This window comes from Mirounga angustirostris, unplaced genomic scaffold (genome assembly GCF_029215605.1).
Source record: "Mirounga angustirostris isolate CCGP_5_RB_7025 unplaced genomic scaffold, mMirAng1.0.hap1 SCAF_6, whole genome shotgun sequence".
Lineage (NCBI taxonomy): Eukaryota > Metazoa > Chordata > Mammalia > Carnivora > Phocidae > Mirounga > Mirounga angustirostris.
The window spans coordinates 142,571,618-142,587,780 of record NW_026991714.1 but is presented as its reverse complement, the minus strand read 5'-3'; the positions used below and the strand labels follow the sequence as shown (position 1 = coordinate 142,587,780).

The window sequence follows — 16,163 nt, the reverse complement described above, 5'->3', positions numbered from 1 at the left end:
CATATAAGGCAATGAGAGGTCTTTGCTGTAGACTGAGGATAAATTAGTAAAACCTGATATGATTTCTGAATATATCTTCCTCTTATAAACAAAGAAATAAAGAAATTTAAAAGAAATAGTAGAGCTTCCCTGGTTTGCTTCAGCCTGTGTGAAATAAAATATGCTTTAAACTTTAATTCCAGAACGACTAATAAGTGATACGCCATCAGCTGTTTTTATAGTAAGCATTTATTTTGACTTTCATTAAATTAATTTACTCCACATATGTTATTGAGTACTTATCATGTGCTAGGCACTGTTTGGAGTTGGGGCTCTAGTAGTAAATTTCTCCTTCAGGGGGCTTTTATGTAATTTGAGGGAGATCAGTAATAAATGTCAAGTTTTGATAAATTAGTTGAATAAAAAAGTATGAGAGTTGAACATATTTACTCCTACCTGGTATAAATTAAATGTTTCTAATAGTTTCTTACTTATTAGTAACCTGTTAATATTTCTTGAACCTTAGATTTCAACTATTCCATGTGTTTCAGACTTTTTATTTCACTTTATTTTAGTAAAGTTCAATTAAACAACTTTCTCAGTAAGACTTAGACTGTATGAACTTGTTATCTTATGTGTTCCTAGCTTTAAGTCTTATGGCATGATGTTTTGAGGCCAAACTAGGGTTTTAACATTTTTTTGAACTTGACTGTCTCCAGAGGGCACGGCAGCCTTCAGTTCTTTGAAGTGTTCATTGTTCTTTTTTATTTTTACACTAGGCCTGCTTTACTCATCTATGTTCCTGGCCTGGGCTTTGTTGGCTTTAGTTTGAAAAGAAGTGCATTATTTTCAAGCTGGAAAATCTAACCTAGATAAAATTTAGTATTTTTTTTTTTTAAGATTTTATTTATTTCTTTGAGAGAGAGAGAGAGAGAACGAGCAGGTGGGGAGGGGCAGAGGGAGAGAGAGGGAAGCAGACTCCCTGCTGAGCAGGGGAGCCCAAGCGGGCCTTGATCCCAGGACTCTGGGATCATGACCTGAGCCAAAGGCAGACGCCTAACAGACTGAGCCACCCAGGTACCCTCCAAATTTAGTAATTTAATAGTAATTTCATTTTTGTTTAGTTTCCATGCTTTGTGTTTCTTTTTGTCAGTCTGAACTTTTTTGTGGACAAAGTTGAAAGGGATTGACTACATTTCTCTAACAAGAAGATCTAGTTTTAAAATTCAGGACTACACACCACACACATTCACACACATGCTTTGTATATATTTTTCAATCAGGGGTGGGTTGACATTAGCAAGGAAATAATGAATACCTTTAAGTTTTTTGGATTGTTATTTTAAGTGTTGACTGCAGATTCTGACTGCAGGTATGGAAAACCTTCCTAGTCTTTGGCTAAGAGTATATACCAGTGTGTGTTCATTCTTCAGACTACCTCTGGTTCTTCTGATACTTGTCTGTATTCTCCTGTTCTTTTACTACTACGGTGAAGATTGGCTGGTTTCCTAGAAGAAAGTTATATTAGCTAGTATCTTAGTCCATTCAAGCCGTTATCACAATACCAGAGATTGAGTGACTTATAAACAGCAGAAACTTATTTTTCACAGTTCTGGAGGCTGGGAAGTCCAAGATGAAGGTGCTGGCAAATTCAGAGTCTGGCAAGGACCTGCTTCCTGGTTCATAGTAGACTGTCTTCTTGCTGTGTCTTTACATGGCATAAAGGGTGAGGAAGCTCTCTGGGGGCATTAATTCCATTTGTGAGGATCTCACTCCCATGACCTAATCAAGTCCCAAAGGCCCCACCCAGTACCATCACATTGGAGGTTTAAGATTTCACCATAGGGGTGCCTGCGTGGCTCAGTTGGTTAAGCGACTGCCTTCGGCTCAGGTCATGATCCTGGAGTCCCTGGATCGAGTCCCACATCGGGCTCCCTGCTCGGCAGGGAGTCTGCTTCTCCCTCTGACCCTCCCCCCTCTCATGTACTCGCTCTCTCTCATTCTCTCTCTCTCAAGTAAATAAAATCTTAAAAAAAAAAAAAGATTTCACCATATGAATTTTGGGGGAAGGGACACAAATATTCAGTTTATAACAGGTAGCATTTGAGGTCAACTGAATTGGCTACCTATTATTTCTCAAGCAAAATATATGTATAAATAAATTTTTATTATATTTATATTTGGAAATGTAGAGTGGAAATAGATACGACTTTTTTTCATGTGGAAATAGGCTTTAAGATTTTTCCGTGATCATGCCTTTTTCATTTTGGTTTTAAAGTCTCTTTTCAAAGATATTTAAGGGGCGCCTGGGTGGCTCAGTCGGTTAAGCGACTGCCTTCGGCTCAGGTCATGATTCTGGAGTTCCGGGATCGAGTCCCGCATCAGGCTCTCTGCTCAGCGGGGAGTCTGCTTCTCCCTCTGACCCTCCTCCTTCTCGTGCTCTCTGTCTCTCATTCTCTCTTGCAAATAAATAAATAAAATCTTTAAAAAAAAAAAAGATATTTAAAAGCAGAACATTAAAAAAAACAAAAAACCATGCCACATGAATTACCACCTCTGTAGTGGGACTCCCGTTCTGTACTTACAGCTGCAGGACTTTACATTTTAGATTCTTTTTCCTCCTTTGAATTTTTGTCTTGGTAATTTGCTGAGGTGTAAAGCCTGTGTTGGAGAAGTAGGAGCGCTCTCCAACTGCAGCAGAGGCAGAGTTCATTGAACGCAGCAGCAGTCGGGTGCCCATGGGATTATGTTAATTCTTGGCTTCTGTACTTGAAATTTTCTTTCTGAGCATGTCACTTACCTTCTTTAAACTCCAACTTTTGGTGTCGAGCAGGTATGTGATATGGTTTAGGTGATAGATTGATCGGAGATTCACCAACCTAGAATCCTGTAGTGAGAAAGCGATGTTCTTTTTAGTTATTTCCAGTTTTCTTTTTCAGTTTTCTTTGAGTCCTTCAAAAAGCAGAAAGATGGTATTTTGGAGGTAGTGTGTAACACTTCTCAACATTGGCCAATCTCCATTTTTCACAGGGAAAGCAAGCTCCAGCTTCAGGCAGTAGGACACGGCTAGAATTTAATAATAACACTGTATTTATTTCTGTATCATCTTTTGTTTAATGGAAAATGATACTGCTTTTCTATTTTTGATAGATTCCTCCCCCCGCCCCTTTTTTAAAGCACAAATAGTTGTAAGCACAAGGGGGTGATTCTAGGACGCACCTGCAGGGGAATGGCGACATGAGACAGAAAAGGTAAGGAAGCCAGTAAGGAAGTCACCACTGTGGACAACAGGAGTGTAAGCCCAGTGGGGAGCTCTGGAAGTCCGTGTAGCACATGCACCTCAGCCTTGTCTTACTCCAGAGTAAAAGGGAGATACTGGGATATTTATACTGAATTCTCGTTTGTTTTTACTTGAAGGCTCCTGGGGTTGTTAATTCTTCAGAACTTCCAAGCTGCCCCTCCTTCAGTCAGAGCAACTCTGACAGCCAGAGAGAACACTGAGGCAAATAATGGTTGGTACTGACAGTGGCCTTTGTGGACAGAGTAAATGGGTGGGGCACCAACAATTTCTGCTGGGCTTTCAAATATTCTAAGGTTCTCTTACATCCTCCTCAGCCTAGTAAACAGCAGTCCCATCCTGTGGTGCTCAGGCCACAAACTTTGGAGTCATCCTTGACCTTTCTGTCATGTCTCCCACCCAGACCATCAGCAGATCTGGTTGGCTCAACCTCTAAAATTTATTCCAAATCTGACCTCTTTCACCCCCACTACTGCCACCTCGTTCAACCCCCATCACCTCACAGCCTCCTGACTTTGCTCACTCCTAACGTAGCAGCTGGATGAGCCATAGAAAACCTAAGTCAGATCACATCACTTCACCCAAAACCCTCCAAATGTCCCCATCTTACTCAGAGTAAAGGAATGGCCCCTAAGGCCCTCTGTGATTTGGCCTCCTCTATCCTTTTGTGTGTGTGTGTGTCTTTGTACATGCATATATAGTTCTGTTTTTAGCCTTATGTGTAGCCAAAACATTTGTTTCTTCTCCATTCCTTTCAGTGCAAGAATTCATTTGTCAAGATTTTCATTCTATCTTTACTTATACATCCTGGTTTATTTTATTTTATTTTATTTTTTTTTAAAATTTTCATACAGTAAATGTACTTTTTTATGGTATATACTTATGTTGGTTTTGACAAATGCCTGGGGTGCTATATCCACTAGGACTGGTTCTACACAAGAGTTCATTTTCCCATGCTACCCTTTGTAGACAGTCCTCCCCACTTTCCAGCCCCCAGTCTGTTTTCCTTTTTATAGTTTTGACTTTATTAGCATCATATAAGTGAGAATCTTCTAATATGTAGCCATTTTGGTCTGATTCTTTCAATTGGCAAAATGCATTTAAGATTATTCCATGCTCTATGAATCAATAGTTCATCCCCCAGGTGTCCTTTAGAATAAATTTAAGCAAGAAAGAGTGAATTGATTTAAAGAAAATACTGAACAACAATGACAGGGGTGGTCCATACATATGAGAAACATTCTGAACCTGAATTTAGAAATCAGTAATGTGATAGAAAGGTGCTAGATAAAAGGCTTTCTTTATCTGGTACTTCTGGCAGTAATTAGCCATGTACTCTTGGGGAAGTCAACTCTTTGCTCCCCAGTTTCTGGTAAAATACATAGTAAAATACCTGATCTAGTAGTTGTTAGCTCCGATCTCCTGAGATAGTGTTGGTTCATAAGACACAGGGTATTGGGCACCTGGGTGGCTCAAATAGATGAAGCCTCTGACTCTTGATTTTGGCTTGGGTCATGATATTGGGGTTGTGGGATCAAGCCCCACTTCTGGCTCTGCTTGTCCCTCCCCTGCCTCTCAAATAAATAAAACTAAAATCTTAAAAAAAAAAAAGAAAGAGTATTTTAGGCTCTTTGGATAGCTCTTTTCTCCAGGACAGGCGGGTAGTCGCTCTTTTTCCTGTTAGCGTTTCATTGTTGTGAAGCAGCTGTCGGCCTGGATTTCAGAGTTGTTAGGACCAGCTATTATAAAAGCTTTATGAACCTTTAGTGAAGGACTAAGACCAGACAGGAGGAATAAGGTAAGCCTATTGTAAGTCTCCAGGTTGTTGACGTTTTTCTGTTGGGCTTATCAAGTGTGAGATAGGTAGAATCTGAGTCAGAGCTGTAGTCATGTCCAGGAAGTGCTGGTGGTGCCAAAGATCCCTGCAAGTTTCTAGCAACCTCTTTTGTTATGGTAGCATTTGGACTTTAATCCCTAGTCCTATTGTTAGGTAGATTTTCTTAGGGGTGTCTCTAAGGGTTGATTGTTGGGGTTCTAATTCCCTAGAACTTTATTGTGGTTCATGGATAGGCCATCTTGTCACCTCATTGACAGTGTATATCGGAGGGTGTGTGTTTGAGAATGTGCCACTGTTAATAGATAACTGGAAAAGGAAACCAATGATGCTTGCTAGTTTTGTTTTTATTTTTAAGGACGGACTCATCGTCATTCCTTTTTACATCATAATTAATGGCTGTTTTAAAATCCCTGACAAGATTGCTGTTTTGTTTTTTGAAATGGGATAGTAATTGAGTTGTATTTAGGTGATAGAGTGTCAAAGAAATTAAAGTAAGTGAAAGGAATTTGAGAGCACAAAATTGCTGTGATTTGTGTTTACTTTACATGTGATATGTAGTAATATTTATTTTACTTTTTACTTTTAGTAATGAATGTTATAACTATTGAAGATTATAAGAGCACATACTGGCCAAAATTGGATGGTGCCATAGATCAGCTTTTAACCCAGAGTCCTGGTGACTATATCCCCATATCCTATGAACAGATATACAGGTAAGTCAAGATATCATTTGCCTGGGTTTGAGAGGGTATATTAAGGTTCATGACACTTGAAATATGGCAGTATGTGTACACATGTAATATATGTCAGGTGAGGATCTGTAGGTTATTTTTATATTCCACACTTGGAGGTTGGAGGTTTGATTGATACTTTGTGCTTCAGAATTGGCTCTCAAGTCAAGGTAGAGTTAAGCCCACCTCACTTAGACTTCTTCCCATCTTAGCCTGCTACCCCCCCTCCATACATAATGAAGAAACTTTGGAGGTAAGTGAAAAAGACAAGAATGACAAGTGTCTGGCACAGAAATACATACTTTTTGTCTCACACGGAGACCCTAGTTTAATCTTTTGATTTTTATTAACACACAGTCCTAACTATCTGTGGTTATTTTGTCTCCCAGGTCCTGGTAAATGGAAGCAGAAAATTAGTGAGGATCTGGGGTGGGACATGAGATCAGCCTAGTCACAAAGGAGGTGACAATTGTGTTGTTCAACACAGTGATGCACAAAGAGGTCACATTACAAACCTTTTTGTGAGTTAGTTAGTGCTAATTATCACTCTCTTTCCCTTATTTTGACATTCGTTGAAACGAAAGAATGAGAGAGAAGCTGGTTTGTAAGTAGTTATCGTAGTCAGATTTTCAGATTATCACCCAATAGTGCATTATCTAGTACTGACAAAATGTGTAATGCAGTACTCAGAAAGATTTACAGCTGGTGGTAGTATCTCTTTCATCTGAGCACTGATTGGGGCAACGTAAATTTCTATTTAGAAGTTATGATTGGTTGGGGTGCCTGGACGGCTCAATCAGTTAAGTGTCTGACTCTTAATTTCTGCTCAGATCATGATCTCAGGGTTGTGAGATCGAGCCCTGCGGTTGGGCTCCTTGCTCAGTGCAGAGTCTGCTTGAGATCCTCTCCCTCTGCTCCTGCCCTGTTCGAGTGTATGCATCCTCTCTCTCGCTCTCTGTCTCTGTCTCAGATAATAAAAAGTTGTGATTGGTCACTTTATTTAGGCCTGAATCAATCATTTGATGACTAGTGGCTGTATATCCGAAGTATGCGTTCATCTTAGGTTGAATGAAGTGCTTCGTTGTTAACTTGGTTTTTCTGTTTTGGTTTTTTCCCACAGTTGTGTGTATAAATGTGTCTGCCAGCAGCACTCAGAACAGATGTACAGTGATCTGATTAAGAAGATAACTAATCACCTAGAGCGAGTCTCAAAGGAGCTGCAGGTAAGGAACTGATCATACTGATTTTTGCTTCCTTGGGATTTTTGGAATTAGTGTATGTAATATATATTTGGAGGCTTATTAATTTGATGATGGTGTAAATTTACAAATATTTCCTAGATGAATATTGACCAAATTATCTAACCTTTAGAATAAATTGTTAGAAAATTAGATACAAATTGTGGAACTTTTTAGATTGAATATATTTCAGACTTTAACTGATGCCATTTATTACTATGTCAATGTTTCTTTTATTTAAAACTTTGTTATTTCTGCTAACTTCAGTATTTGGTGATTCTTTTAATATAACTGTATATTTTAATTTTTTACTGTAACTTTTTTTTGGTATTCTCTTTGAAGAGTGGTATTTGCCTGCTAGTTTCTGATATTTGCTAATATAAAAACAACTGAAGTCAGCATTTTGTTGCTAAACCCTCTAGAGATGAACATCATCCCAGCTGTAAAATCTGGGTGGGAGCAAGTTGTGGAAATACTCTGTTGAAGGAAGCACTTGGCCTCAGATCCCTGCCCCTCCCTGCCTTGGTGAAGTTTCCAGTGCTTGAAGGTCAGGGACTGTCTTTATGCCAGGGCCAGATGATATTTTGGTTCTGGTGTAGAAGTCACATGATGTGTAGAAAAGTCACTCAGCAGTAGATGAGCAGGTCCATACCACACTTAGGAAGTGCTCCAGCAATTCTGTAACATCCACAGTTTCTAGCAACTGCTGAGGCGGGCTTTGGCCTTGAATATTTTTCCTCACTTACCTTGTGGTCTGAGGTATCTTGGTCTTGTTTACCCCACACAGATGTTGCACTAAAGTAGCTTTTTTTGTTTAAATTATAGTGAGAGCTATGTTTATCATAGCCAAATATATACTTTTCCTGTTGTTAGAGTGTAAACTATTTTCTTCATCTTTTTGCCGCTAAATGTGAAATCTTTACTCATTTAACAAATATATTTAGTACCTAGGCATTGTATCTAGGCTGTAGATGAAACCCAAGTTCCATGTATTCTAGCTTCGAGTTATTTGCTTACTAATTCTTGACTCTACCCTTGCCCTTATTTCTCACATCCAGTTTATTACCAAATCTTGTTTACTCCCTGTTTCTCTCTTAGCTCTTGTCCGCTTCTGTTCACTTGCCCCTACCAGTCCAGCTACCATCCAGCCTCTCAGTGCTTTACTGAAATGCTCATCTTAGCTGGCTCTGCCTCTAGTCTTTGCACCTCTTGCTTATTCTTCATTTCTGTCAGAGTGGCTGTTTCTAAAGCACAAATCTGATTATCATTTTTCTGTTAGATTGAAGTTTAAACTTTTTAATATGATTTAGGAATTGTCTGATTCCTTCTTATTTCTGTGGCCTGATATATTACGTCTCTGTTCCTGCATACTGAACTTTTTCACTTCCTTGAACAGTTTATGTACTCTCTCACTTCTTGGCTTTTGCCATGTTAACTTGACTGCCTGGAACATTCTTTGTTTTTCTCTATCCTCTTATTTTTTTGGTCAGTGTGAACATACCATTTTGGCTGCAGGTTGGACATCATTTGTTTTGGAAAACATTCTCTGATACCTTGTTCTCCCAAGCCTGGGCTTGGGCGCCTCATCTGTGCGTCTGTAACACCTATTATATTATTGTAGTTTATCTGTGTATTTCTTTTGTAGCTGTGTCTGTCCCTCCCTCTGTCCCCAGTATTATTTTCTGAGAGGGCAGAGGAACATGTCTGCCTTCTTTGTTATTGTATTGTTAGTACCTTCTGAATGAAATGTATATCAAATGTTTACCAATAAATAATTTACTGCTTGTTTGAATAAAGTTTTTCTAGTGATCATGCTTTTTAACATCAAGTGTTAGGTGGTCTTTGGGGTTCAGGGAGTACCAGGGCTTTCATTAGGTCAGCAAAGAACTCAGTATCCTCAAAAAGAATTGTTTTATTAACACTAGTTTGCTATTATTGAAATAATACTAAATAATTTTCTGAAACAGAAAGCAAGCCATTTCAGTTCAAATTATCAGGACAAAATATATGACTTGCTTATTTATATCTATGAAATGTGAGTTGGAGATTTTATAATGTGTGTTACACTTGGGCTCTGACTTCACGTGTAGATCATGAATTTGACCAATAGAATTGTGATTTACTAAATTCATTAGTCATATTGGAGCTTTTGCTTAAGTGGATTTTTCTTTTTCTTTTTTAAATATTTTTAAAAAATATTTTATTTATTTATTTGAGAGAGAGAGAGAGAGCATAAGTAGGGGTAGGGGCAGAGGGAGAGGGAGAAGCAGATTCCCTCCTGAGTAGGGAGTCCAACCTGGATCTCAATCCCAGGACCCTGAGATCATGACCTGAGCCAAAGGCAGACGCTTAACTGACTGAGCCACCCAGGCGCCCGTGGGTTTTTCTTGTATTAATTTTATTAAGCACTGTAAGACCTCTTTTCATTTTTATTTTTTTATTTATTTTATTTTATTTTTTTAAAGATTTTATTTATTTATTCATGAGAGACAGAGAGAGAGAGAGAGAGAAGCAGGCTCCCAAGGAGCAGGGAGCCCGATGCGGGACTCGATCCCAGGACCCTGGGATCATGACCTGAGCCGAAGGCAGACGCTTAACCATCTGAGCCACCCAGGCGCCCGACCTCTTTTCATTTTTACAGGTAGAATGTTGTTATAAAATATTTTGCAAGTTGGAGGGCACTGTAGTATGGTATTATCAAGCTCAATCTAATTGGTAGTTTTGGAAGGCCACTTGGCTGCATTTTTGCCATGAGTTTGCTTGATCAGTTGTCAGTAATATGAAGATAACTTATTACTTGCCTAGCTGGGCTGTCCTGGGGTACCAGTACTTTGAAGTTACTGAGGTTCAGAGAGTAAGTTTCTGAGGCTTTGGAGAATGGTCCCTGTCAGTACTGTCTAGAGTTTCCTCATTCTTCATCATGAATGTCTGATTTTTCAGTACACCTTACTTTATTGATGCACCTTCATTTATCTAATTGTTTTTTGAGGAATTTTTACATTGCTTCCAGTCTTTGGCTGTTACTCATAGTGTTGCAGCATTGACTACATCCGACCACACTTCACAAAAGTCGTACCAGAGTTGCACTCCAACCAGTTACATATATATCAGTGAAATGTCTGTTTTCCCCCACCCTTGCTAATACAGCATAAGAGTAAATAATTTTTGCATTCTATAATAGGAATTTTTATTAAAAGCTAAAATGTAAGACGGCTATCTCTTTTGATGTTAGCATTTTGGAAACCATCCTGATAAGTGTTAAGGGAATATATGATGTAAAACCAGGGAATTTAGTTGATTTTTAGAATCAATACATGTTCTGCTTGGAGTTCAGCAGTATGGCCTGGAAAAAAAAAATCTTACTTTAGAATCATACCGTTTGTAAGATTATAAAGTCTAACCATTGTTAAATGTCCTGGTGAAGTGGATAAAAACATGGGGACCTTGGTTTTGGTCTCAGTTCTGCCATGCAGCTGCTGTGTGCCTTTTGATTAAACATGCTAATATAATCTTGTAAATTTTCTCAACACTGAAATGAAATGGCTTTACTGAGATATCTGGTTGCTTTAAGCAGAGTTCTAAGATAACTTGTCTCCTACTTCCTGCTTGGCCAGTGCTGCTTCATTGTTTTCCCAGGCTTAAACTCATTAGTGTCCACCTGTGTGAAGTGTTCTGGAGTCCTCGTGCTCCCCTCAAAACAAAACAGACCATTGGAATTTCTTCTTCTGTGGACTCCTAGCATCTTGGCAATAACAACCGTGTTAGCAGTGATTGTGTTGTATTCTTTCTGCATCCATGTCTGGCCACCTGACAGGTCCTCCTTTGAGGGCAGGGACTCTGTCATGTGTGTCTTTTTTTTTTTTTTTTTTTTTTTTAAGATTTTATTTATTTATTTGACAGAGAGAGACGCAGCGAGAGAGGGAACACAAGCAGGGGGAGAGGGAGAGGGAGAAGCAGGCCTCCCGCGGAGCAGGGAGCCCGACGTGGGGCTCGATCCCAGGACCCCGGGATCATGACCTGAGCCGAAGGCAGACACTTAACGACTGAGCCACCCAGGCGCCCCTGTCATGTGTGTCTTTATCCTTCATGTCTGGCACAGTCACAACTCAGCAAATGATTGTTGAGTGAATGCTCAGCAACCAAAATTGACCTATACCATGGAAAGAGTAGCATAATTAGTTTCACATGATCACTAATCTTTATGTTCTCTAGACGTTTAGGCATTTTATTTATTTAGTGTTCAGTTAATTTGGTTTATTAATTTATTCAGTGTCACAAATATGTGGCATAATGTACTTCATAGAGACCTTAAGGGTGCTTTTCCTGTGGAACAGAACAGGATCCATGAGCCAGAAAAGTTGTATTTGGTTGGAACGTTTTGTTTGCCGCTCTGATTTTAGAAACGAAATATTGTTGTTATTACGAGCTAAAGCAAGAGTGGGATGAGTTGCATTTGGCAGATAATCAGAAATGTAGTGCTAGTGTTGATAAATCAATAAGCTGGACCTTTGGGGTGTGGGCCTTTATCTTTCAAGGGCATCTTAAAATAGGTACTGGTTTGTATGGTTTACATGTCAGAGTGATTTATTCATCTCCATCAAAAGGTATATCCTGATGGCAAGACTGAAGAGTATATGGAATAATGTTCCATATTCTCCAGTTATTAACTTAAAAACTAGAGAATACTATTTTCAGAGATTTAAAAAGATTTTGTTAAACCTAAATGTTCTTATGTAAGAGTATAATCTAACATGCTACCTCTTAAAATCGTTTTTCTTTCATTTTAAAAGAAACAATGACTTCTCCATCACTTCAGTAACTTTACTTATTTTAAAAGGTTTTATTTATTTATTTGAGAGAGAGAGAGCACGTGCAGGGGGAGGGGCAGAGGGAGAAGCAGACTCCCCGCTGAGCAGGGAGCCTGATGACTTGGGGCCCCGATCCTGATGGTGGGGCCCATCCCAGGACCCCCGGATCATGACCCAAGCTGAAGGCATACATTTAACTGACTGAGCCACCCAGGCGCCCCTCATTTCAGTAACTTTAAAAAGCTTTTTGTTATTAAGTTTATTAAGTTACTAAAATCACTTAACTAGCTAACCCCACTTAGTATTTTGCTTACTATTACATTACATTGCATGTAAATTTCTACTTTTCTATATACTGCTAGGTTGTTTGAACTGTAACAGTGTATTTTGCCTTAGTTTTTTTTAAACCGTTCTCCCCTGCCCCTGCCCTGTGCACTTAACTCCTCTCTTCTTTAAATGTGATAAATTCTCTATTAATATATTTTCCTTTTTCCATGTCTCCAGAGCCTCAGACATGAGTTGCCAGTCCTGATTTTTTTTAATATACCAATGACTGGAAATAGATGAGTGGTTTCCTAGTTTAGTGAATAATACTCTGTTAGTTTTGGAAAATTCTGTTGAAACTTTTAGCAATCCCCATACTTTGGTGAGGGCTCAGAACAGAGTCCCCAAATGTCTGTTGAACATTTCAACTTGGATTTCTTCTTGTGGATACCTCATATTTGTGTCTAACTCTGAATTCCTCTTCATCCATATCATTTTCACTCTCAGACTTGAGATTCCATGTTCATCTTTGACTCCTTTTTTCTCCCTTACCTCTTGTTCCCAGGTGATTGTCAAGGTTGATAGAACACTGTCGTTTCACTTGCCTCTCCCCTTTCCTTCTTCACGTCATTATTGACACATGTCTGCGGTATTCTCCTAATTGGTTTGTTTTTCTCTATTATTTGTTTTTGGCTGAATAAACTTCTAAAAACACTAATTTGATGGGCATATTTTCTTGTTCAAAAACCTTAAAGACTCCCTGTTGCCTTTCTCAGTCACAGTTGATTTTTTGGTTAGTATAAAAAACAGCTGGTTGATTTGTTGCAGGGGTTCCTAGGGGGCAACCTGATGTAGCCAGTGCCTTTCATCCAGGTGTGCAAGGTACTCTATTAGGTATAGCAGCAGATATGTGATTGGTAAGACTAGATAATGTGGACCAACCCTCCTACTGATAACAATTTAAGAAATAAACAAGGTTGCTAATAAAAAAGTAAAGAATTATAGGACCAAGATCTGAGAGAGGAAGGAATCTCAGAGAGGGGAGTCTAGTATTTGAGCCATTTTTCTGCTAGGGGCACCTGTTTATTCTGGAAGCGGAGGCTAATAGTCTGAGATATTTAATAGAGTTTTGATGGGCTTTTGGAGGTAGGATGATAAAAATTGGGAATTTAGGGTCCATCACACCTGAAGGGATCATATCCCAGGAGTAGTAAGAATAATAAGTTAAAGACTATTGTAGCTGGAGCCTGATTCCTGATGCATTAAGATGGTCTGGATTTACTGGTGCCTCTAGTTGCTTACCAGAAGCAAAAGTAAATTCTCTCTGGAGAAAGATAACATTATCCTAGGCATCAAATTAGTTGTAATTTTTCATAAACAGTATCTGGCAGTCAATCAGAATAACTAATCGTATTAGGAGGTGAGCATAAAAGTAAGAGAAATGGTAAAATACATTTTTAGACAAGAATTGAGAGAATCCATCACCAGTAGTCTCTCACCTTAGAGAAATAATGAGGAGTGTTTTTCAGTGAGAAAGGAAATGTTCCTAGATGAAAACTGGAGAATCAGGTAGGAATGAAGAACAACAGAGAAGATAAGTATGCAAGTGTAGAATAATAATGATAATGTTTTATAGGGCATAAAATATATATAATCAAAACACATGACAATTGCATGTAAGGTGGATAGGAGTCAATGGATTTAAAAATGTTCTAAGGCCCTTGCATTGTGTCAGAAGAGGTAAAAGTACTAATTTTGTTTATTAGACTGATATAAGAAGGATGCAGTCTGTAATTTTAGGATAACCACTAAAAGAATGGTAAAAGAAAGTGTAGTAAACAGGATAGTAGAGGGAGAATATGGAATAATTTTGAAAGTAAAGAAGTCAAAGGATTTTAAAAAAAGGTACAGAGAGCAGATGGGACACATAGAAAACTAATAGATAATAAATTTAAACTTCCGGGGCACCTGGGTAGCTTAGTCATTAAGCATCTGCCTTCGGCTCAGGTCATGATCCCAGGGTGCTGGGATCGAGCCCTGTATTGGGCTCCCTGCTCCACGGGAAGCCTGCTTCTCCCTTTTCCACGTACCCTGCTTGTGTTCCCTCTCTTGCTGTGTCTCTCTTTGTCAAATAAATAAATAAAATCTTTAAAAAAAAAAAAAAAAGAATTTTAAACTTCATCTATCAATTGTTATGTGAAATGTTGAAGACTACTTTAAGAGAAGTAAGCAGATTATCAAACTAAATGAAATTCTGCAACTTTACTAAATGCTGATAATATGAGGCAGCATATTTAGCATACTTTTAGACAGAAGGATTGCAAATAAATGATGAAAAAAGATATACAAACATTAACCAGAAAGAAAGATGATCTATAACTACATTGATTTTGTAAAAAGTGGTAGATTCAGAGCAAGAGGTATTATTGGATATAAAGAAGACTTTTTATAATGAAAAGTTCCAGTTCCAGGAAGGTAACATTTCTAAATGTGTATGCACCAATAATATAGCCACAAAAATTAACAGACCCAAAAAAACAAACAGACCAATCCACAATCATAACGAGAAGTTAATGCATCGATGACATTAGTAGCATTTATTTCAAGAAATTAGAAAAAGAATACAAAGGAAACCCAAAGAAAGAATTAGGTCACAATCTTTGCTAATGGACCTTTGGAACAATAGTATTCAGGGAACTGTGGTTCAAAGCAGAATAAGAAAGTGCCCTGTTTGACTAAAAGTGAAATAGCCAAAGCCAGATGTAGGAATTAAAAGGAAGTGGCATTAAAAATAAATCGCCATGGGGGCTCTTGGGTGGCTCAGTCAGTTAAACATCTGCCTTTGGCTCAGGTCATGATCCCGGGGTCCTGGGATGGAGCCCTGCATCATGCTTCCTGCTCAGCTGGGAGTCTGCTTCTCCCTCTCCCTCTGCCCCCTGCTCATGCTGTCTCTCTTTGCTTTTTCTTTCCCAAAGAAATAAATAGAATCTTTAAAAAAAAATTTAAAAAATGAATGCCATGAAGAATGGGTAGATGTTTGGGGAGGGGGCTATTTAGGCTCAGAGAACTTCATAAGCAAAGGCAGTTTTTGGAGAGGTTTGGGTAGCAAGGAGTGGTCCTATGAGGATAGAGTGTGGTATTTGAGGGAGAGTGGGAGGAGATAAGGCTGAAAAAGGCAGATTGGAGCCAAATTGTAGAAGCCCTTAAATACCGGGAGTTGCATCTTAGAAAGATTGATGTGGAATACAAGAGAATACAAGATGGGTTGAAGTAAGAAAGAATGGGAGGTAGGGAAATAATGGTTGCGGTAGACCAGGTGAATTACAGGCCCACGGTTCTTTATCTGCAATTCCAAAATCCAAAAAAGGCTTTGCAAATGGATTTTTCTTTTTGTAAGTTTGGTGTCAAAACTCATGTGGTAGTAAAATGGTCTAAACTCGTGAGGAGTTTGGGGGGACATTCATATATTTCTTTTCCCAAAATATCAATGTGTTATATATTTTCTCCTAGAAATATCAATGTGTTGATATTCCCAATCTCTACTGGGTATTTGATATAATATATTGTGTAGATATCAAGATACCTTCTAAATCTGAAAAGTTCTGAATTATGGCACACATTTGGCCCCAGGAATCTTGGACAAGAAATTGTGGAGTTGTTGGTAATGGGAAGGAAGAAGTACCTAGGACGCATTGCAGGGATCAGAAAAACAGTATAGCTAAAACCGTGACCAGTTGGAAGAGAGGCAGGGTGAGAGGATTGAGAGATCAATTTGGTTTCCATAGAAATGTTGGCAGTTGCTAGAGGGGACTTGAGGAATAGGGAAGGAGGATGATAGTGGTTTGAGAATGTTCAGGTCAGCAAACATTGAATGTCCATGTGTGAGCACATGTGCTAGATGCTTGGGCTGCAGAGATAATTAAGATGTAGGTTTATTCTTTAGTACTGCTTAGGGGAAAGGTGTAATGATCATTTTAATATACTGAATGTGATGAATAATAGGATAGA

General features: G+C 38.7%; 1 protein-coding gene across 3 annotated transcripts in view; it reads left to right on the top strand.

Annotated features, from left to right (window-relative positions):
• The window catches only part of CACUL1 (CDK2 associated cullin domain 1), an 85,943-nt gene that overhangs the window by 25,355 nt on the left and 44,425 nt on the right, over positions 1–16,163 (top strand). For all 3 annotated transcript variants that reach the window (XM_045878947.3, XM_064595327.1, XM_054508424.2), the window contains exons 2-3: positions 5,701–5,827; positions 6,966–7,068. In XM_045878947.3, the coding sequence (XP_045734903.1) occupies positions 5,701–5,827; positions 6,966–7,068 (230 nt within the window). The remainder of the gene's footprint in view (positions 1–5,700; positions 5,828–6,965; positions 7,069–16,163) is intronic.